Source organism: Artemia franciscana, chromosome 1, assembly GCF_032884065.1.
Source record: "Artemia franciscana chromosome 1, ASM3288406v1, whole genome shotgun sequence".
Classification (NCBI taxonomy): domain Eukaryota; kingdom Metazoa; phylum Arthropoda; class Branchiopoda; order Anostraca; family Artemiidae; genus Artemia; species Artemia franciscana.
In genome coordinates, this window is record NC_088863.1 from 26,040,822 (window position 1) to 26,062,855 (window position 22,034).

A 22,034-nucleotide genomic window follows, 5' to 3' on the forward strand; every position below is an offset into this window, starting at 1 on the left:
GTCTTAAAAGAGTCCTTCTCTATTGGATTGTTTATTTCTTGCATTATAGAAAGAGAATGTGATATTTCCAATTGGCCTTTCTTTAATACAATTGTTGAAGTTTTTGAAAAAACCTGTGTCATAACTTTTAATACTTTTTATTTGTATCATGACTTTCTGTTAGATTGTTTATCATATAGCATCAAGTATTCAAGAAAGGCTTTCATATAACCGTTAAGTACAGGAAATTTTACACTGGAGGCATTTGCCAGAATCCCTATGTGGAATTCTTTTTATTTGTCTTAGTTTGTTTTGTCAACTAAATTTAACATATTGAGATATTCCGGGGGAAATTTTCAGCGGGGTTGGAATTTTATGGAGGATTTTTCCAAGAAAGGCAAGATTTCCGCGAGGATTGGAGTGATTTCTGGACGAAATGTTACACAAAGAGGGATTACTGACATAATTTGAGAAATGATCGGCAATTAAAGTCAATTCAAATGAAAGTATGCTAAGGAGGATTTTCAGACGAAAAATTTTTCTGGTGATTTTTTTTTTAGCGAGGATGACATTGTCCGGGGGATATTTTCTGGGAGGAGGAGTAGGGGTATTTTACGTGTGAAGAAGAATTTTCTTCTGGGGTATGGAATTTTCCATGGACGGAAGCTTGATTTCCCGTCATTATTTGAAAAACGATCAGAAATTCATTAAAAAACAAGTTTTTTCAACTGAAAATAAAGAGCAACATTAAAATTTAAAACCAATAAAAGTTATTCCAGATATTGGGGAGTTTGCTCCCTTCTTAATACCTCAATTTTTATGCTAAAGTTTGAATTTTTGTCTCGCTCCTGAAGGACAACTCCTGAAACACAAGGGCTATTTATTTAGAATGAAAAGCTTTTTTGAAAGTATTAAAGAACTTTAGTTTGAAGAGCAAGGGATTGAGGAGGTAACCCTACAAATATGGGAAATAATTTCTGTTCGTTTTGTAATGGCAATGAAATATTCAAACCATATCAATTATTTTCAATAACGTGATGTTACTTAGGTTTTTACCGAAAGGTTATCAAGGAGGCACACTCGTGCCTCTTTAAAGAGGCGAACCACGACAATGTTAAGCGATCTTCGGTTCCAGTGGTGGGTGGGTGGTGAGTGGTGGGGATGGGGAGGGATGCATTTCGTAGCCCGAGCTCCGACTAAGAAACCTGCCAATCCCCCTCCGATATTTCCTTCATGGGGAAAATCTGGCCGAAAGTTTCGACCACCCAACCCCCCCCCCCTTTAACGTTCTCCGATCGGGCTGAAATTCACAAGTTAAGGTCTCCTAGGGCCCAGGAGCTTATCCGCGAAATTTCAGCTCGATCCGATAACTCCTTCCCTGTTTTCCAGAAACCACGCATAGCCACTTTAAGTTCATGTTCTCCTTTTGTTTCTTTTTCGCCACGTCTACAGGTCACAGCCGACATCGGATCTGGGTGTACGAAGACTCATTCGACGCGGAATTCTCCGAGTAATTTTCATGGAAAGTTTCGTCGGAAAATCTTAACCCCCCGATTTTCTAGCTTAGAAAAACCCATTTCCCCATGTTAATTTTTGAAATTCTTAAAAGTTATTTAAAAGTTATATTTATACACATGCAGGTATTTCGACTTCAAACATGCCCGGTTAGCTCAGTCGGTAGAGCGTGGGACTTTTAATCCTAAGGTCAAGGGTTCAAGTCCCTTATCGGTTGTTTTTTTTTCACAAAATATGAAAAAAACTTCGTTTTCTTAAAGAGTTAAAGAGGCTGAGTCCCAAAGTCGAACCTTAAAACGTACAGGAATTAGGAGAGGCAGTGCTAATTCCTGTACGAGGAGTACAGGAATTATTAAATTACATCCACCATGGATTGTAGAAAAACGTACAGAAATAATATGAAAAAAAACTTCGTTTTCTTAAAGAGTTAAAGAGGCTGCGTCCCAAAGTCGAACCTTAAAACGTACAGGAATTGGGAGAGGCAGTTGGGGGGCTGCCGCCCCCCAAACCCCCCGCTTTTAAAGACTCTTTTGTACAGGTTTTTTGTTTTGTTAATTAAAAGAGGGCCTTTCCGAAGCCAAGAGCGGGGGGTTAGGGGGCGGCAGCCCCCCACAACAAAAAACCTGTACAAAAGAGTCTTTAAAAGCGGGGGGTTTGGGGGGCGGCAGCCCCCCAACTGCCTCTCATAATTCCTGTACGTTTTAAGGTTCGACTTTGGGACGCAGCCTCTTTAACTGTTTAAGAAAACGAAGTTGTTTTCATATTATTTTAACGTAAGGGTCAGTTGAATGATGTTAACGTAAGGGTCAGTTGAATGATGTTGTAGTTGCAGGTGAAATTAAGTTGGGCCACACTGCATACTCTTCTTTCAAACAGTTGTGTATTTGCAAACAAGGATTTAAGTCCGGGCCTAGGGTGCACAATGCTGAGGGGTGCAAAAAAAAGTGAGCGATGCTTTTTCTTAACAAAAACTGAACTGATGTGATTTATCGTCTAAGTACTAGGTGTACTTTGCTGCTGCGCTGCCTATTCACAGAAAAATGATTTTAAAACAACACAGAAATTATGTAGCCGCTTATAAACTGCCAGATGTCTCCCAAGAATGGCAGATCAGAGCTCGGCATCACCTCTCTCCTCAATTAATTTTGGCTCATCACTCATCAGTTGCCTTCTGTTCAAGGCTTCCACAATCCCCGAATTTTTGCGGATTTCCTCGTAAATAAAAATTTTCGGCCATGGCAATTCCAATGGCGTACTTTCTGTTTCAATTCAACGCCACGTAATAGGGGTTTTAGGCTATTTTCGGGCATGGCAATAACAATGGTGTACTTTTGTTCAAATTCGACGCTAATTTATAGAGGTTTTAGGCTATTTTTAGCCATTGCGATTCCAATGGCGTACTTTTTGTTTCAATCAGGCGCCAAGTTATAGGGGTTCTTGGCTATTGTTCGAGATTACCATTAATTGCTATTCAAAACAACATTGTACTTTTAACACTAATCGAAACAAGTTACCATTCCTAAATCAGCTAGAAATGACAGTTTTTTCTTGCTTGCCTGTTTTTTTTTTACGAGTTTTTTTTATTTTTGTTTACTACGGGCCGTGGTTTGTCCTTTACTAGGTTGCAGCTACCACTGTAGCCATCATAGTAAAATTTAACAAAATGCAACACAAGTAATTGTTCAGATTGATCAAACCAGAGGGGTTTTCGGCCAATGCAATTCCAATGGCGTACTTCTTGGTTCAATTCAACGCCAAGTTATAGGGGTTTTAGGCTATTTTCGGCTATTGTAATTCCGAAGGCGTACTTTCTGTTTCAATTCGACGCCAAGTTATAGAGGTTTTAGGCTATTTTCAGTCATTGCGATTCCAATGGCGTACTTTTTATTTCCATCCGGTGCCAAGTTATAGGGGTTTTTGGCTATTGTTCGAAATTATCATAAATTGCTTTTCAAAACAACATTGTACTATTAACACCAATCGAAATATGTTACCATTCCTAAATCAGCTAGAAATGACAGTTTTTTCTTGCTTGTTTGTAATTTTTATAACTTTTTTTTTATTTTTGGTTAATATGGGCCGTGGTTTGTCCTTTAGTAGGTTGCAGCTTCCACTGTAGCCATGATAGTAAACCTGAATATCCACTAAGATTAGTTCTGGTTGAATTCGTTGAGAAGCAGCTAGGATTAATGGTCTACAGTTCTTTTTCAGCAAATGATTTTTTTTTGCTGAATTATACATTCCCGAGCTTAAGATATTCTAAAAATGGCTTCCATAACATTAGACCACGCATTGTTGTTTTTTGCCAACAAAATCAAAATTTAAAATAATTACACTTATTTTTGGCGAGCCAAGTGTATTTATTTGTACTTATTACTAGTAAAAAAAATTATTCTCGATATTTAAACACCATTTTAGGTCCATTGTTTTTGCAAAACCTTTTCTTGTCACCAATCAATGAATGAACTCACCATTCAATCGCTGCAACAAAATTTGGCAAAAATTACTCTTTTTGGGGCATTATTATTTGAGGCACATTCCCCTAACCTTTTTTCGCAATTTAGGGTCAACTCAGCCCAGGAACCTACCATTTTAAGCTTCAAACCAAGTCTTTTATGTCAATCCAAATTAGTGTCCTATTTTGGTCTCTCCATCGTTCAGCAACAATCAGTCATCCTCCTCACATCTCTTAAAATCATCCTAATAAAATATTTCACCCTGTTCTTCAGTGAAGGCTCCTGTATTTTCAAGAAAATAGCCAACATAGGGCACAAAACGAACTTCTGAACTCATTTTAGAAATTTGAGCTTCATACACCATCAGCTTGCTTTGTACAATTTTTTTTTTTTGCAGATAGGGTTTTTGAGAAATTCCCCAAAAACATAAGCATTCCATTCTTAAGGGTATAGATTGCATATGTTGTAAGAAGGTGGTGTCACCTTTCTTTATTTCTTGAAAATTTTCGCAAGCTTTCTTTTTACTGACTATATGAATGTCGGGTTCGGCATCTCACCGTAACATTCGGATTCGAGTTTACAACTGACTGTAATAATTAGAGGGTCATCTGAAAGCAACAAAAATCGAACTCCATACCCTATATTCGCACAGAAAATAGATCTGCGGACAGCCGTTGCGGAGGAACGCATCTCTTGCCACTCATCCTTCCGGTTTTCTGTAAGATTCATGCATCACGAATGAGATGCTTGCGGATCACGAATAATAAGAATATGGAGGCAGTTGAAAGGCTGATTTTTGAATTTAATTTTATCATATATGAAAAAAAAAACACAAAAGATCTATTTAATTCAGAAGTCTTTGGAGATCTCGAGAGATGAATTTGCCAAATAAGATGTGGTGAACAGTACTTTTTAGGAGCAAACTATCCACCAAAGTATGACAAAGTTAACAATTCGCTGAAAGGAATGGGGGGGGGAGGGGATATTTGTTTTACCATTCTCTGTTCCCACCCTTTTTTGACAAACGCAATAGTTGATTTGGGAATTTTGCTTTAATAGCCCAGTCTAGGCTATGTAAATGTAGAATGTAAATTAAAGCCAGGCCACAGCCATGGGGAAGAGAGACTAGCCTATGTCAGGGACCATGCAGGGTAAACTTGATACAAAAAAGAAGGGAATTAGAGGCTCAGATGCAGAAAAAGGGTCCAACTGCAAAGATTCTGGGAAATTTGGAATATAGGGCAATAATTAGATGGCTAGGGAATGCAACTTTCGATGTGAACAGAGTGTGCAGTTTCACCGCTGCGGCGCGGAATACGCACCACATTGCGTTTTTCGAAACTTACCTGTCTGTGAACAGAATGTTACTCTTGGTTATAATTAATTAGATTAAAATTACTATCATGTGATAAAATCAGCCTAAAACTTAATTGGAAAATATGTAAGGTTAATTTGTACGCGGCGGCATAGGAGGATTTTAAAATACTTCATCTAAAAAGGTACATGGCGATGCTAATAATTATTAATTGAGCTCATAATGTAAGAATAGTTTAAATTGCTGACTTGACCTGAGCTTGCACTTTAGGGAATAATAAAAAGCGCAAAGGGTAATGAAAAAGTGGAATATCGATCATATCCGGTCAGCATAAATAATGACTATTAAAATTAGACAGTTGGATTTACTGCTGGTTACCGGGTTTGACCCCCCCCCCCCTGCAATTTTTTTTCGACAAGTAAAAAGGTAATTAAAATGCACGTAAATTTTTTTTCGATGCGTTTGGTAGTTTATTTGTACCCCCCCCCCACACAACAACAAAAATCCATGTGTCTTAAAAAAATTATATAATACTCGATAAATTAATCACTTAATCCACAACCCATGTGGACAACTTTTGAAGCAAAATTCACAGCAGCTGTACCGTGAATCCTTCTACTTTTGAGACATCATATAACATCAAATGATCAATATTTTAACGGATATTATATTCACAAAAGATAAAATAAAATTATAAATCAATCACTTGAACTATTATTTCAAAACAGTAATCGTAGTCTAAGATAGTTTCCCATCATCTTAGAAGAAGCATTGCAAACTTTGAAACTTCTCTAATGCTCGAAAGAACCATCAAACAAATGCACTTTAATTTACTGGATTCATCAAATACTCTGGTAGGATTTTTGCCATATTTATAGGAAGTAATCAAGCTCATATCTGACATACTGATTTCTACTGATATCATTTGATACTCTTGGATATGCAGGGATAAGAGCATCCTGACCCCCAATGTAGAGGGTGTTGTATATTCTCCAATAGACTTCTCTAACCTTCCTGGCTGGATGGAATAGACCCTGAAAAAGGAACAAATCAGAAATATTATAGTTACATATGCATCTATTAGTACTTTGCGCGTTTTTACATATGAGGTCCCCAAGGCACGGACACAGATAACAAATGAGATTCCAGCAAATAAGGACATCTGAATGTCCTATTAAAACAATCCTCATTTCATAATGTTTAAATATATCATTTAAGATACAACAGCTGTGTTATTTCGGTGGTTACAGATGCAAACTATCATTTTACAACACATCTCCAACGCATGCTTATTTACAACACATTATTACAACATCTACGACACATGTTTATTTACAATACATCTGAAAATACAAAAAAAAACTACGAAATATGACATTCCCCCTAGTCGTCTCCATAGCTAAAAAAAAAAAAAAAAAAAAAAAAAAAAAAAAAAAAAAAAAAAAAAAAAAAAAAAAAAAAAAAGCGATATAGGACTTCAATAAAAAAAAAGACAGAAGGAAAAAAGGAAGACTGTTTTCCTACATTAGTGATTAATATAGACCAGCACTTGAATGAGGCCTTAACCCCACTCATCCATACAATCACATAGGTCAAACAGCATAGCCATACACAATCAACCATAAAGAATAATCCATGGACAGGCAGTCGTGTCGTCAATAAGTATAAGTCGTCATTTACCAAACTATAAAAAAAGTGGAGTACAAGAAGAAAAAACAAAGAAATATAAATAACACAAAATACAAGAAAAAGAAATAACAATTTAGCAATAGAGGCGGACAAGATGATTGTTAGTACCAAGACGGATTGGCGCTTCATCATTTTTTTTTGTGTAATTATATATATATATATATATATATATATATATATATATATATATATATATATATATATATATATATATATATAATCATCTTATATTTTTTCTTTTCGTTTTAACTATAAACAAATAGGTATTTTGATCTTACTACTACTTCTACTACTACTACTGATAATAACTCACTGCAGCACCAAGCCGCCTGAGGCCAACACAGCTACGCACTCTCCTCCTCCAATCTAATCTATTTAAAGCCTCCCTCTTTACACCCTCCCAGGAAGTTCCCATTTCCTTTAAATCTTTATTTATGACTTCCTCCCAACCCCGACAAGGACGATCTGCTTTCCGTCTAGCCCCAGACGGTTGGCCAAAAAGGACAATCTTCGGTAATCTGTCATCCTTCATTCGTAGAGCGTGGCCTAGCCATCTCAACCTTTCTTTCATTATAGTCCTAGAAAGCGGGATTGAATCACATTTTTCGTACAGCCTACTGTTTGAAATACGGTCAGTCAGCCGGGTACCCAGAACAATCCGTAGGCAATTTCTCTGGAAAACATCTAGTAAATTTTCATCTGCTTTTCGGAGCGCCCATGCTTCAGAACCATATTTGACCACTGTCATCACTGTAGCTTCCAATATTCTAATCTTGGTTTGCAGACTTATCTTTCTATTCTTCCAAACTTTTTTTAACTGTGAAAAAACACCCTGAGCCTTAGCTATTCTACTTTTAACATCTTCACTGCTCCCACCATCTTTACTAATAATACTACCAAGGTAACTGAAGCTCCCAACCTGATCAATCTTTTCGTTACCTAATGTCACCTGTTCATCTTCACTTATTCCTAGCCTTAGTGACTTAGTCTTCTTAACATTAATTTTCAAGCCTATTTTAGCACCCTGAACTCGCAAAACCTCTAAAACTTCTTTCATTTTGCTCACACTTCCATCTAATATGCTTAAATCATCAGCATAATCTAAGTCCAGGAGCGTTTTTCCTCCCCATTTGATTCCATGGTCTCCAATTGCCTTTCCTGTGCTCCTTAAGACGAAGCACATCAAAATGATCCATATAAAGGGGGATAGAACACAACCCTGCTTAACTGCTGATTTAATACAAAACCAGCAGCTAACCACATTTCCTACCTTAACCGCAGCGATGTTATTCTCGTACATAGCACAAATCATTTTAATGTATTTTTCTGGTATACCATACAACGATAAGACCTTTGTTAACGCTCTTCTAGCAACAGAATCGAAAGCTTGCTCATAATCGATAAAACTGAGGACCAAAGGTGTTTGACACGAAGGGACTTCTCAATTATTAACCTAAGAGTGAAAACTAGGTCGACACATCTTCTACCTTTTCTAAAACCGCATTGTTCTTCCCTTAAAACTTTGTCTACAGCATCTCTCAGTCTAAAAAGTATCATATTACTCAGTAATTTGCTACCTACAGAGACCAGACTAATGCCTCGATAATTACGACACTCACTCTTGTCACCTTTCTTATACAGTGGTTTAATTAAGGTTTTCCTAAAATCATTGGGTACTTCCCCTTTTTCAAAAATCATGTTCATAATCTTCAGTAGCTTATTCCTAACCTCAGAGCCACCATATTTAAGAAACTCATTAATCATACTATCAGCACCTGAAGCCTTATTATTGGCAACTGAATATATATATATATATATATATATATATATATATATATATATATATATATATATATATATACTAGCTGTTGGGGTGGCGCTTCGCGCCACCCCAACACCTAGTTGGTGGGGGCGCTCGATTAGTTTTTAGTTTTTTTTTCTTTTTAGTTTTTTTGTAGTTTTTACCTTATTTTTAGTTTTGTTAATTTTTTTTTTTACTTATGTCCTGGTCGTCATTTATACTCCCTGTGTCCCGGTGCTTTGTTGATTGCTAATCGAACATTCCTTTTGTCCTGGTCGCTTTCTCTTTGAGTGTCGTCATTTATTTTTTTCTTTTTTAGTTCTTTTAGTTTTTACCTTTTTTAGTTTTTTTTAGTTTTTTAGATGAAAATTTTTTTTAGTTTTTTCCTTTTTTTCTTTTTAGTTTTTTATTGGTTTTTACCTTTATGTTAGCTTATTTTTCAGTTTTTTCCTTTTTTTTATTTTTTTTTTATTTTTTATTTTTTTTTAGTTTTTTACCTTTTTTTAGTTGTTTTAGTTTTTTTTAGTTTTTTTAGTTTTTTAGCTTTTTTACTTTTTTTATTAGTTTTTAGTTTTTTTGTAGTTTTTGCCTTTTTTTTAGTTTTTTCAGTTTTTTTTTTAGTTTTTTATTGGTTTTTACCTTTATTTTAGCTTATTTTTCAGTTTTTTCCTTTTTTTAGTTTTTTTTAGTTTTTAGTTTTTTTAGTTTTTTACCTTTTTTTAGTTTTTTTAGTTTTTTAGCTTTTTAATTTTTTTTATTAGTTTTTAGTTTTTTTTGTAGTTTTTGCCTTTTTTATAGTTTTTTAGCTTTTTTATTAGTTTTTAGTTTTTTTTGTAGTTTTTGCCTTTTTTTAGTTTTTTTAGTTTTTTAGCTTTTTTATTTTTTTTATTAGTTTTTAGTTTTTTTTGTAGTTTTTGCCTTTTTTTAGTTTTTTCAGTTTTGACGTCACCTGATCCAGTTTTTTCAGGTGACGTCACCTGATCCACGATCCACAGATCCACAGACAACTTATTTTTATATATATAGATAGTTTTTTTTTTTACTTATGTCCTGGTCGTCATTTATACTCCCTGTGTCCCGGTGCTTTGTTGATTGCTAATCGAACATTCCTTTTGTCCTGGTCGCTTTCTCTTTGAGTTTCGTCATTTATTTTTTTCTTTTTTAGTTCTTTTAGTTTTTACCTTTTTTAGTTTTTTTTAGTTTTTTAGATGAAAATTTTTTTTAGTTTTTTCCTTTTTTTCTTTTTAGTTTTTTATTGGTTTTTACCTTTATTTTAGCTTATTTTTCAGTTTTTTCCTTTTTTTTAGTTTTTTTTTATTTTTATTTTTTTTAGTTTTTTACCTTTTTTTAGTTTTTTTAGTTTTAGTTTTTTTAGTTTTTTAGCTTTTTTATTTTTTTTATTAGTTTTTAGTTTTTTTTGTAGTTTTTGCCTTTTTTTAGTTTTTTTAGTTTTTTAGCTTTTTTATTAGTTTTTAGTTTTTTTTGTAGTTTTTGCCTTTTTTTAGTTTTTTTAGTTTTTTATTTTTTTTATTAGTTTTTAGTTTTTTTTGTAGTTTTTGCCTTTTTTTAGTTTTTTCAGTTTTGACGTCACCTGATCCAGTTTTTTCAGGTGACGTCACCTGATCCATCCACAGATCCACAGACAACTTATTTTTATATATATACTAGCTGTTGGGGTGGCGCGCGCTTCGCGCCCCCCCAAGCCCCCCCGCGCGCGTAAGTCGTTACGCGCCATATTAGTTACGCGCCATTGTAGTTGTGTCCCTGTGTCCCACCTGTGAATATAGACTGATTTATATATGTGTTTCAAACTACGTAAAAATTGCGAATATACAACATTCTTGGCTTTCCCATTGTCTGTGCATATACAAAGCCGTATGTACTAATAATGACGTCATATGCAAACAATCTTTTTACAAACAAACAAACATGCATACTCACAACTCGCTTTTATATAGATAGATAGATACAATACAAATTAACTGCGTAAAACTTGCGAATATACAACATTCTTCGCTGTCCAATTGTCGCTGCATATAAATAGATTGTCAGGTTTACCGACCCTCGAACATGCAACGTACAATTGTCCATGGGAAAAACAAGCAGTATTAAGATCTATACCACGTTTTTCTAATGATTGACCTTGAGCTTTGTTAATGGTGATTGCAAATGCTAATCGAATTGGGAATTGCAATCTTTTAAATTGAAAAGGCAGATCCGTTGGAATCATGGGAATGCGAGGCGAGGAATAAGAACAGCCTCACCCTCAAAAGGCCCTGTCAAGATTGTGGCCTCTATTAGGTTTTCCATTGTTTTTTTTTACGGCAAGTCGCGTGCCATTGCAAAGCTTTGGTGGGTTGATATTTCTTAGAAGTATTATTGGTACGCCTATTTTTAGTTGTAGCACGTGTGGTGGAAACCCTGAAAGATCTATGGAATTTAAAAATTCAGATGGATAATTAACCGCTTCATTTGGTTCCAAAACTGTGTCGACTGACTTGTAAAGGACTGCCTGGTCTCGAATCTTGGTCAAAACAATATTGTTGATTTCGTGGACGTCTATATTTTTGGGTGCGAGAATCGCTCTTTCACTTAGCCATTTATTATTTTTATAATTTTTTAGAATATTCGGAAATACTTTTTCAATCAATTCATTTTTGGACGTCACTAAATTACAGAAATCAGCAGGTAGTTGTATACGTCCTGAAATTGAGTCTACTGGGAGCTTTCCGTTTCCAATTGCCAGCAACTGATCTGAAAATGTTTGACCAGAGTCATCGTTTTGCAATCGGACACGCATATTTGTAGTTAATTTTAATATTTTTGCGTGTGCCCATAAATTAGAATTTTTCAGGCAAGTTTTCATTTCGTCTGCAGGAGTTGATCTAGGTATTATAGGTAATGTTTGCCTGAAATCTCCCGCAAGCAATATTAATGTGCTGCCAAAGGGTTTCGACTTCCCTCTCAAATCTTTCAAGCATTGATCCAGAGCCTCGAGCGATTTTTTGTGTGCCATTGTGCACTCATCCCAAATAATAAGTTTGCATTGCTGCAATACTTTACCCATCCCAGATGATTTGGAAATATTGCACGTGGGAGTTTCTGTAGAATGCAAATTCAGAGGCAATTTCAAAGCGGAATGAGCAGTTCTTCCACCAGGCAGCAATGTTGCGGCTATTCCGGACGACGCAATTGCCAACGCTATATCATTTTTTGATCGAATTGATGCCAGAATCAGTTCTTCCACCAGGCAGCAATGTTGCGGCTATTCCGGACGACGCAATTGCCAACGCTATATCATTTTTTGATCGAATTGATGCCAGAGTCAGTTTTATCACAAACGTTTTACCAGTACCTCCTGGCGCATCCAAAAAGAAAATTTCTCCAACGTTGTTATCGACACAATGCATTATCGTATCATAAATGTCTTTTTGTTCCGACGTTAACTTGGAAATGTTATTTTGTACATACGACAATAGATCACTCGTGCTGTAACTTTGTTCACGATCCAATTCTACACATGCCGAAACAGCAGCGATACGGTTAGGTGAAGGCATTCCCAAATCCTGAAGAGGTTTGTTTGCCATACGTACGCACAAATCTTCTATAATAACTAATGTGTAGTTATAAATTTCTGATGTAAAATCAAAAGTCGTATCTGACGTCTCTAACTGTTTTCGATGGAGTATATCTTCGGACATTTTTGACTTATATTTTTCCCATAACTCTGTAGGAGCTGACGGAGAGCAAGTTGTTAAAATGATGCCAAACAATGCACGAATTTGACTTGGGGTTGACGTTTTGCACGCGTCATTGATGCAGTTATCCCAGTGTTGGTCATTCTCCGATAAATTCAGAGCTTGGCATGCACTACGGTAAGTGTCATGTATAGTACCGTTTACAGTTCTCAAATACTCAAAGGATGTCGGACCGGGTACATTCACCAAAAGCAGGCGTAGAAAGAAGCATTCATGTTGATTGGGGTGAACGGTGTAGAGTCTTCCTATCGTGGTATCTTTGAAGATGGTAGGACCCCCTGTGCACCCCGGCGTCCCCTTTGTAGTTATGTCCCTGTGTCCCGGTCGTCGTCATTTATACTCCCTGTGTCCCGGTGCTTTGTTGATTGCTAATCGAACATTCCTTTTGTCCCGGTCGCTTTCTCTTTGAGTGTCGTCATTTATTTAGATTGTCAGGTTTACTGACTCTTGAACATGCAACATATAATTGTCCATGGGAAAAACAATCCATATTCAGATCTATACCTCATGATTCTAATGATTGCCCTTGAGCTTTGTTGATGGTGATTGCTAATTGAACATTCCCTGTGTCCCGGTCGTCATTTATATTCCCAGTATCCCGGTCGTCATTTGTGTCCCAGTGTTCCCCTTTTAGTTTTTTTTTATTGGTTTTGACCTTTTTTTAGGTTTTTTAGTTTTTTTTTTCTTTTTAGTTTTTTTTGAAGTTTTTATCTTTTTAGTTTTTTTTATTTTTATTTATATTTTTTTAGTTTTCTTTTTCTCCTTTATTTTTCAGTTTTTTTGCTTTTTTTAGTTTTTTTTTCTTTTTTAGTTCTTTTAGTTTTTACCTTTTTTAGTTTTTTTTAGTTTTTTAGATGAAAATTTTTTTTAGTTTTTTTCCTTTTTTTCTTTTTAGTTTTTTATTGGTTTTTACCTTTTTTTTTTAGCTTTTTTAGTTTTTTTCGTTTTTTCTTTTTACTTTTTTTTTTTAGTTTTTATCTTTTTTATTTTTTTTAATTTTTATTCTTAATTTTATTAGTTTTCTTTTTCTCTTCTATTTTTCAGTTTTTTCCTTTTTTTTAAGTTTTTTTTTTAGTTTTTAGTTTTTTTAGTTTTTTTTCCTTTTTTTCTTTTTTTTATTGTTTTTTACCTTTTTTTTTAGCTTTTTTAGTTTTTTCTTTTTACTTTTTTTTTAGTTTTTATCTTTTTTATTTTTTTTTATTTTATTCTTAATTTTATTAGTTTTCTTTTTCTCTTCTATTTTTCAGTTTTTTCCTTTTTTTTAAGTTTTTTTTTTAGTTTTTAGTTTTTTTAGTTTTTTAGTTTTTTTAGTTTTTTTAGTTTTTTAGCTTTTTTATTTTTTTTATTAGTTTTTAGTTTTTTTTGTAGTTTTTGCCTTTTTTTAGTTTTTTCAGTTTTTTTTTAGTTTTTAGTTTTTTACCTTTTTTAGCCTAACCAGGATTTGAACCTGGGACGTCACCTGATCCACAGATCCACAGACAACTTATTTTTATATATATAGAAGAAGATATATATATATATATCTATATTCTATATATATAAAAATAAGTTGTCTGTCTGTCTGTGGATGGATCAGGTGACGTCACCTGAAAAAACTGGATCAGGTGACGTCAAAACTGAAAAAACTAAAAAAAGGCAAAAACTACAAAAAAAAACTAAAAACTAATAGAAAAAATAAAAAAGCTAAAAAACTAAAAAAACTAAAAAAAGGCAAAAACTACAAAAAAACTAAAAACTAATAAAAAAGCTAAAAAACTAAAAAAACTAAAAAAAGGCAAAAACTACAAAAAAAACTAAAAACTAATAAAAAAAATAAAAAAGCTAAAAAACTAAAAAAACTAAAAAAACTAAAAAAAGGTAAAAAACTAAAAAAACTAAAAACTAAAAAAAACTAAAAAAAAGGAAAAAACTGAAAAATAAGCTAAAATAAAGGTAAAAACCAATAAAAAACTAAAAAAAAAACTGAAAAAACTAAAAAAAGGCAAAAACTACAAAAAAAAACTAAAAACTAATAAAAAAAGTAAAAAAGCTAAAAAACTAAAAAAACTAAAAAAAAGGTAAAAAATTAAAAAAATAAAAAAATAAAAAAAAACTAAAAAAAAAGGAAAAAACTGAAAAATAAGCTAAAATAAAGGTAAAAACCAATAAAAAACTAAAAAGAAAAAAAGGAAAAAACTAAAAAAAATTTTCATCTAAAAAACTAAAAAAAACTAAAAAAGGTAAAAACTAAAAGAACTAAAAAAGAAAAAAATAAATGACGACACTCAAAGAGAAAGCGACCAGGACAAAAGGAATGTTCGATTAGCAATCAACAAAGCACCGGGACACAGGGAGTATAAATGACGACCAGGACATAAGTAAAAAAAAAAAACTATCTATATATATAAAAATAAGTTGTCTGTGGATCTGTGGATCGTGGATCAGGTGACGTCATCTGAAAAAACTGGATCAGGTAACGTCAAAACTGAAAAAACTAAAAAAAGGCAAAAACTACAAAAAAAACTAAAAACTAATAAAAAAAATAAAAAAGCTAAAAACTAAAAAAACTAAAAAAAGGCAAAAACTACAAAAAAAACTAAAAACTAATAAAAAAGCTAAAAAACTAAAAAAACTAAAAAAAAGGCAAAAACTACAAAAAAAACTAAAAACTAATAAAAAAAATAAAAAAGCTAAAAAACTAAAAAAACTAAAAAAACTAAAAAAAAGGTAAAAAACTAAAAACTAAAAAAAAGGAAAAAATTGAAAAATAAGCTAAAATAAAGGTAAAAACCAATAAAAAACTAAAAAAAAAAACTGAAAAAACTAAAAAAAGGCAAAAACTACAAAAAAACTAAAAACTAATAAAAAAAGTAAAAAAGCTAAAAAACTAAAAAAACTAAAAAAACTAAAAAAAGGTAAAAAACTAAAAAAAATAAAAAATAAAAAAAAACTAAAAAAAGGAAAAAACTGAAAAATAAGCTAACATAAAGGTAAAAACCAATAAAAAACTAAAAAGAAAAAAAGGAAAAAACTAAAAAAAATTTTCATCTAAAAAACTAAAAAAAACTAAAAAAGGTAAAAACTAAAAGAGCTAAAAAAGAAAAAAATAAATGACGACACTCAAAGAGAAAGCGACCAGGACAAAAGGAATGTTCGATTAGCAATCAACAAAGCACCGGGACACAGGGAGTATAAATGACGACCAGGACATAAGTAAAAAAAAAAATTAACAAAACTAAAAATAAGGTAAAAACTACAAAAAAACTAAAAAGAAAAAAAAACTAAAAACTAATAAAAAAACTAAAAAATCTAAAAATCTAAATAAACTAAAAAAGAAAAAAAAAGGAAAAAAATAAAGGAGAAAAACAAAACTAAAAAACGAATGTATATACAGACCGGTACACCGGGATACAAATGACGACCGGGACACAGGGAATATAAATGACGACCGGGACACAGGGACACAACTACAACGGGGACACCGGGGGAAACAGGGGGATATAAATGACGACCGGGACAAAAAAACTAAAAAGAAAAAAAAACTAAAAACTAATAAAAAAACTAAAAAATCTAAAAATCTAAATAAGCTAAAAAAGAAAAAAAAAGGAAAAAAATAAAGGAGAAAAACAAAACTAAAAAACGAATGTATATACAGACCGGGACACCGGGATACAAATGACGACCGGGACACAGGGAATATAAATGACGACCGGGACACAGGGACACAACTACAACGGGGACACCGGGGGAAACAGGGGGATGTAAATGACGACCGGGACACCGGGACAGGGAATGGTCGATTAGCAATCACCATCAACAAAGCTCAAGGGCAATCATTAGAATCATGAGGTATAGATCTGAATACAGATTGTTTTCCCATGGACCATTATATGTTGCATGTTCAAGAGTCGGTAAACCTGACAATCTATTTATATGCAAAGACAATGGGACAGCAAAGAATGTTGTATATTCGCAAGTTTTACGTAGTTAAAACCATATATATATATATCTATCTATATTCACAGGTGGGACACAGGGACACAACTACAATGGCGCGTAACGACTTACGCGCGCGGGGGGGCTTGGGGGGGCGCGAAGCGCCCCCACCAACTAGGTGTTGGGGTGGCGCGAAGCGCCTTCCCAACAGCTAGTATATATATATATATATATATATATATATATATATATATATATATATATATATATATATATATGTATATATATATATATATATATATATATATATATATATATATATATATATGTCACCATATAAAAATATACTGTGTGTGTATAATTGTTATTTAAAAACATTTAAAAAACAATCTCCGCCATGGAGCTAGCTAATCGCATAATCCATTTTCAATTTTTTTCTCATTTTAAGTTTAAATAAATGGCTAAGAAAAAATACTGGCTGGGCTTTAACCTCACTGCAGTACTAGGCCGCCTGAGGCCAAAAGAGATATCGACGCTCTTCTCCAATCTATTTAAAGCCTTTTCAAATCAAAGACATTACCGCAAAGTGCGTATCGTTCGCAAAAAAGCGAGAAAATCGATATTTTAAAAGAGAGATCCATGTTTCTCTTCATTAGAAAATTGTTCTACAAATAGACCCGATCTATAGACGAAATTTTCCCAACAAGAATTTAAAAATTAGAAATCAGCAAAACGAAAAATTATGTCGAGCAGCAAAATGCTTAAGTAAAGACGTCAAGTGACAGACTTATATAGTATAAAGTGCGGTCACCTGGCACCCTTTAGTTAGTGTATAAGCACGATTTGAAAGATTACTAGACCTACGTTGCCTGAGCAACGTGAAGTGTTGCGGCAACCTTTGTCCGGCTTCGCCGAATAAAGTGTTGCGAGTACCAAAAAATGGATGACATATACTTTGATCAGCTCATCAAGAGCTATCGATTGCCGTTGAAAAAAAAAATTCTATCTGTCTTAGTTCAAAAGTTGATTTTTTTTGCCGTAGGACAACTTTCTAACGTCACCACTTAGAAAGGAGCAAAGGATAAGCTCTAATTTCCGTAGCAATGACAGAACTTTTAAAGTTTTTTTTTCAAAACAAACATTTCTCTACTTCAATCCCAAGTCCGAAAAAACAAATGATAAACCTTGCCAAAATCACGGCAGCACTTTCGGACCCGTGGGAAAATGCCACTTTTTTGCTTCTGTAAATTTTTCTATTTATAACTCAAAGAAGATATATTGGCTGTGGGGCCGGTAACTGCTGCATATGTTTAACACTTGTATATTTTAGTCTATCTTCAATTTGAAAGTGGTGCCTGCCTGCTTGGCTGCTAAAACGGAGCTTTCCACTCGAAAGCAGAAACATGGTTGGATGAAACGAAAGCTTGGCTGCACAACTTCAGATACTCCTCTCTGACACAGGCTACACAACTCCACTTCAGTTCGCACACCATAGGCTCTGGCTCGTAGACAAGCAAAAACCATCCTTTTGGCCCAGGCAAGAGTTCTGCAGAGCTTTCCAAAATGTAATCCCATATTCATCAATCCCGCCTGAGGTTCACACTTTCCGTAAAAACCGCACATGTTAGAACCTTACCAGCTTCCAGTAATAAGCCGACATCGGCGGCATACGAAAAAAAAACGGGACAAAACCAAAGTGTTTCTCTGGCAACACAAATATGCTAGAAAAAATACAAGATAAAGAAAGGTTGCGAAAGTTGATCATTTCATTTATAATATACAGATCATTTGATCTATTCAAGTCTTCCGAAGATTCAGCTCATAAAATCAAGCAGAACTCCCACCCCCTCCCCTAAACAAAACAACAACAATATACACAACTTTTAATCCTAACGGATTAATCATCATGCGAAAAAATAAACAATCAGGATGCATCAATAACTGCTTATGCAATCATTAAGGAAATCACGCTCTATCACATTTTAATGTGGTTGTGGATTTTTGTTCAACGATTTGGATCATTCATTTGGATCATTCATTTGGATCATTCATATTTTGGCATTAATATTTATAAAAATCCTCTTGTCAATAAACATAGCTCTGCAATATAATGTTTTTAAGCCAAGAGTCAATCAAGTGCTCTAATGCTAAAACAGATCGAAGAAAAAAAGAAAGAAAAAATAGGCGGACTCTGATGAACCAGAGAGACTCATTTCTGAGTTAATTTTTAACTTAATAGATTCTGAGACAGTAAACAAAGGATACACCTAAAAGAAATACCACTGGAAACGAGCACAAGTTGTAATAAGGGTGTAACATACCTGCATGGCATACTGCAAGACTTTCATTGGCCCAAGTGAGACCCTCATTCCTTCAATAGCGTCCATAAATGCTTGTACTAGATGAGGTGACGTTTCAAACACATTGGGCCACACATAATTCATCAGGTGAACAAGAGCGTCCTCACATCCAAAACCAAGTACACCAAGCGCCATATGCTTTATCGCCGCACAGGCTGTCTGTCTATGCACCAAATCCCTGCAATAATAATGAGCAACGTGTGAGTTTACTCCGAAGAAAATCACACATCTGTTAAACGAATCATTTCTTCCCAAAGCTATAGCCCATATAATACGAGAGAACTAAGTGTGAGGCACGAACTTTTTTTTCTTTAATACAATGGAAACAAAAATAGAACCACATATACACATAGTAGGAACTTTATGGGCAAAGAGATCGGAGAATATTTTTCAGGGGGATGGGGGGAAGGCCGTTTCGAAACTAAAACAGAAGTAGATTTAGGCCAAATATGCACTTGTCTGCAAGCATAAGTGGGTCCTACACAACTCATTTGTCCACCTTTACAAAAACTCTGCATTCTGTGATAGTAATTACTATGTTTAACAAGATCTCAATTACTCAGAAAAATTTCAAATTTAGAAGATTTCAAATCAACGAAGTAAAAAAAAAAAAAAAAAAAAAAAAAAAAAAAAAAAAAAAAAAAAAAAAAAAAAAAAAAAAAAAAAAATTCAAAACTTAAAACTTTTTAAGTGCAGCACTGTCTATGTCACACTACCCCGTGAAAGGAGAAAATCATATGTCTGTTGATCTTAGAATGTTTTCCCATTTAAAGTTGGAGCAATCATCAAGCAAGGACAACTATGTAAGCTTACTGTCACAGAAGACTAGCAAAGTTAATATTCACCCAAAATCTTGATACCCTTTCTGTTATTAAATTTTATCTTTTGGAAGGGTTTATTTAGTGTATAGAGCATATCGTTGCTATCCTCCACCTTAATCATTGTTTTAAGTTCTATTTTTTTTTTTGAACGAAGACAGCTCGCAACAAGAAAAGAAGGAGATCCTCAGAAAAGCTTAGATGACATCAGAACACTTTTTTTTTTATCGAAAATTAATTATCAAATAAATACCTGTTTCATTTAGTTTTCAAGGTTGGGCTGCTGAAGGGAAAACGTGAAGTAAGCCTTAGAGCTAATTTGAGTCGCAAAAGGAAATAAATAGGAATAAAACCAACCTGTCCATCAGAGCATCTTCCAAAAGCGGTGTCACCGCGTAAATATAGTCTTTCCCCATTTCTCCAATGTATTCAAATAAAAATGATAATGATTTGAGGACTCCATTTTGAACATTCAATTCAGGAACTCGATATTCATTCATCAACGCTGGTAAAACTGTGAATGGTGAACAAGTTTCAGCCACAATCGCGATGGCCACAGTGGTACATACACGATTCTGTCGCTCTTGGACTTTGAGGTTGTTTAACAGTGTTGCTAGCACATCATGAGGCCTGTAATAAAGAAAATGCTAGACTCATAAACATGTCCACTTATCGGCTCTACAACAAAATAATGTAGTTTTAGTTAAAGATCAGAGTACTTGTATGATAAACGCCATACATCACAAGTTGTGCATTCATTGACGCATTATAGAACCGTTTTTTCGTCAGTTTCTTGCAGCTTAATGTGAAATGGATTTTTGTGTGTGCATGACAATAAAAACTAATAATCGGCTCTGTCTGTCACATGTTTTTTTTTTAAATAAAGTGAATTTGAAAAAAAAAAACAAACAAGACAAAGAGAAGTGACTGAATAGATGGAAAATATATAACTTGGGCTATATATTTGCACATTAGGGGGGGGGGAGTTTAAAGTATTTGGACAAGGTGAAGTTAGAAAACAATTCTTACTAAACAATATGCAGATGTTGTACCTAACACATTAGGCATGCAGAGCCGTTATACTTTACCCATCCCCTAAAATGCAAATATATTGCCCAAATTCGTCTCTAAAGTATTACGTTTTTTTCTTACTTTGGTATATTTCATAAGGATTGCGCGTCAGCGAAATATGTTAGAAGAACATTAGGTAGGGCAAATATCATACAAGTACCAGGACCAATTTGCTAAGTTCAAATTCAAAATATTGAAGTAGATCTTAACCGAAAAAAGAAAAATTGGCTGTCATTCCAATATTTAAATTTGATACCAAAAATTAATAAAATATTACGAAACAAGAAGAAAAACCAGAACTTACTAAAGTGGCCAACTTAAGCATTATGAGAAGCAGCACAAAATACCATCGTTTGTTTAATAAAATTGTGCCATATCATTGTTAAGCGATTAAATTTCAACCATTGAAACAATTTTGAAATGATGTAAATTATTTTCAGATTAATTTGCGATTCTAAGGAGTTCAGTAATATTTCACTCAGTTCAGGAATCCAAACTTAGTTCAAAAATATACACACAATTTTAGTTTCGGCTATACTGCATGGTTAATATTTTGAAAATGGCTAATAATTACTTCTTTTCGGACTAACACAGAATATTCCTTGTTAAAAAAGGAGAAGTCTATGGTTCATCCAACTGTTTATTTTGCCTACCTTCCTTAAAAGCTATTTATTCTAAAGGCTATTTACTTTAGTTAAGCCGTGTTTGATCCAAATTCCGAGTAAAGCAAGAAAAGTTCTCAATCCTTAAATTAGCACAGGAGCTGAGAGCAAAAAAAAAAAAAAAAAAAAAAAAAAAAAAAAAAAAAAAAAAAAAAAAAAAAAATTGGAAGAGTGGAGTAGCGTAATGGAGCAAACTCCAATTAACCCTTCTTTTTAGGGGATTTGGTCATAGTAAGTGGCTCATTGGCTGAATTTTTTAAAGAAACTCGCCTACATCGATAGGCGAGTCAAATGATAACGGAAAGAATTGAAGAAAATCCAAGACAAACTAGTACCCCCAACTAATTAATATGTTTTTATATTAGTTTCAGTATGGATAATTTATTTAGCATATATAGCGTCACCATGGTATTGGTGACGTCATCATTTTTTTTTTGTCTTAGCATAGCAATTCTTCTCTCTCATCACTGCTTTTGACTCGCAAATGAACTCTAAAATGATTATTACATTATTACAATTATTATTATTACATATTACAAATTATTATAATTATTAATTATGAGGTAATTTTAGGGATTAATCAGTATCAAGTAAAACATTTGACAGTTATAGAACATCTATGCCTTACAACCGACAGACGTGGTATTTTATATTTGAGCTATACAGTGTCAGTGTTTTGATAAAAAACTTGATAA

The 22,034-nt window shown here is 33.6% G+C and overlaps 1 protein-coding gene across 3 annotated transcripts in view; it reads right to left on the reverse strand.

Moving 5' to 3' along the window:
- Positions 1–5,912: 5,912 nt before the first annotated feature.
- LOC136027519 (splicing factor 3B subunit 1-like) overlaps positions 5,913–22,034 on the reverse strand; it is a 39,157-nt gene continuing 23,035 nt past the window's right edge. For all 3 annotated transcript variants that reach the window (XM_065704860.1, XM_065704877.1, XM_065704870.1), the window contains 3 exons: positions 19,964–20,236; positions 18,750–18,966; positions 5,913–6,299 (listed from right to left, as the gene is read on the reverse strand). In XM_065704860.1, coding sequence (XP_065560932.1) covers positions 6,138–6,299; positions 18,750–18,966; positions 19,964–20,236 — 652 coding nt within the window. In that variant the 3' untranslated portion in view covers positions 5,913–6,137. The remainder of the gene's footprint in view (positions 6,300–18,749; positions 18,967–19,963; positions 20,237–22,034) is intronic.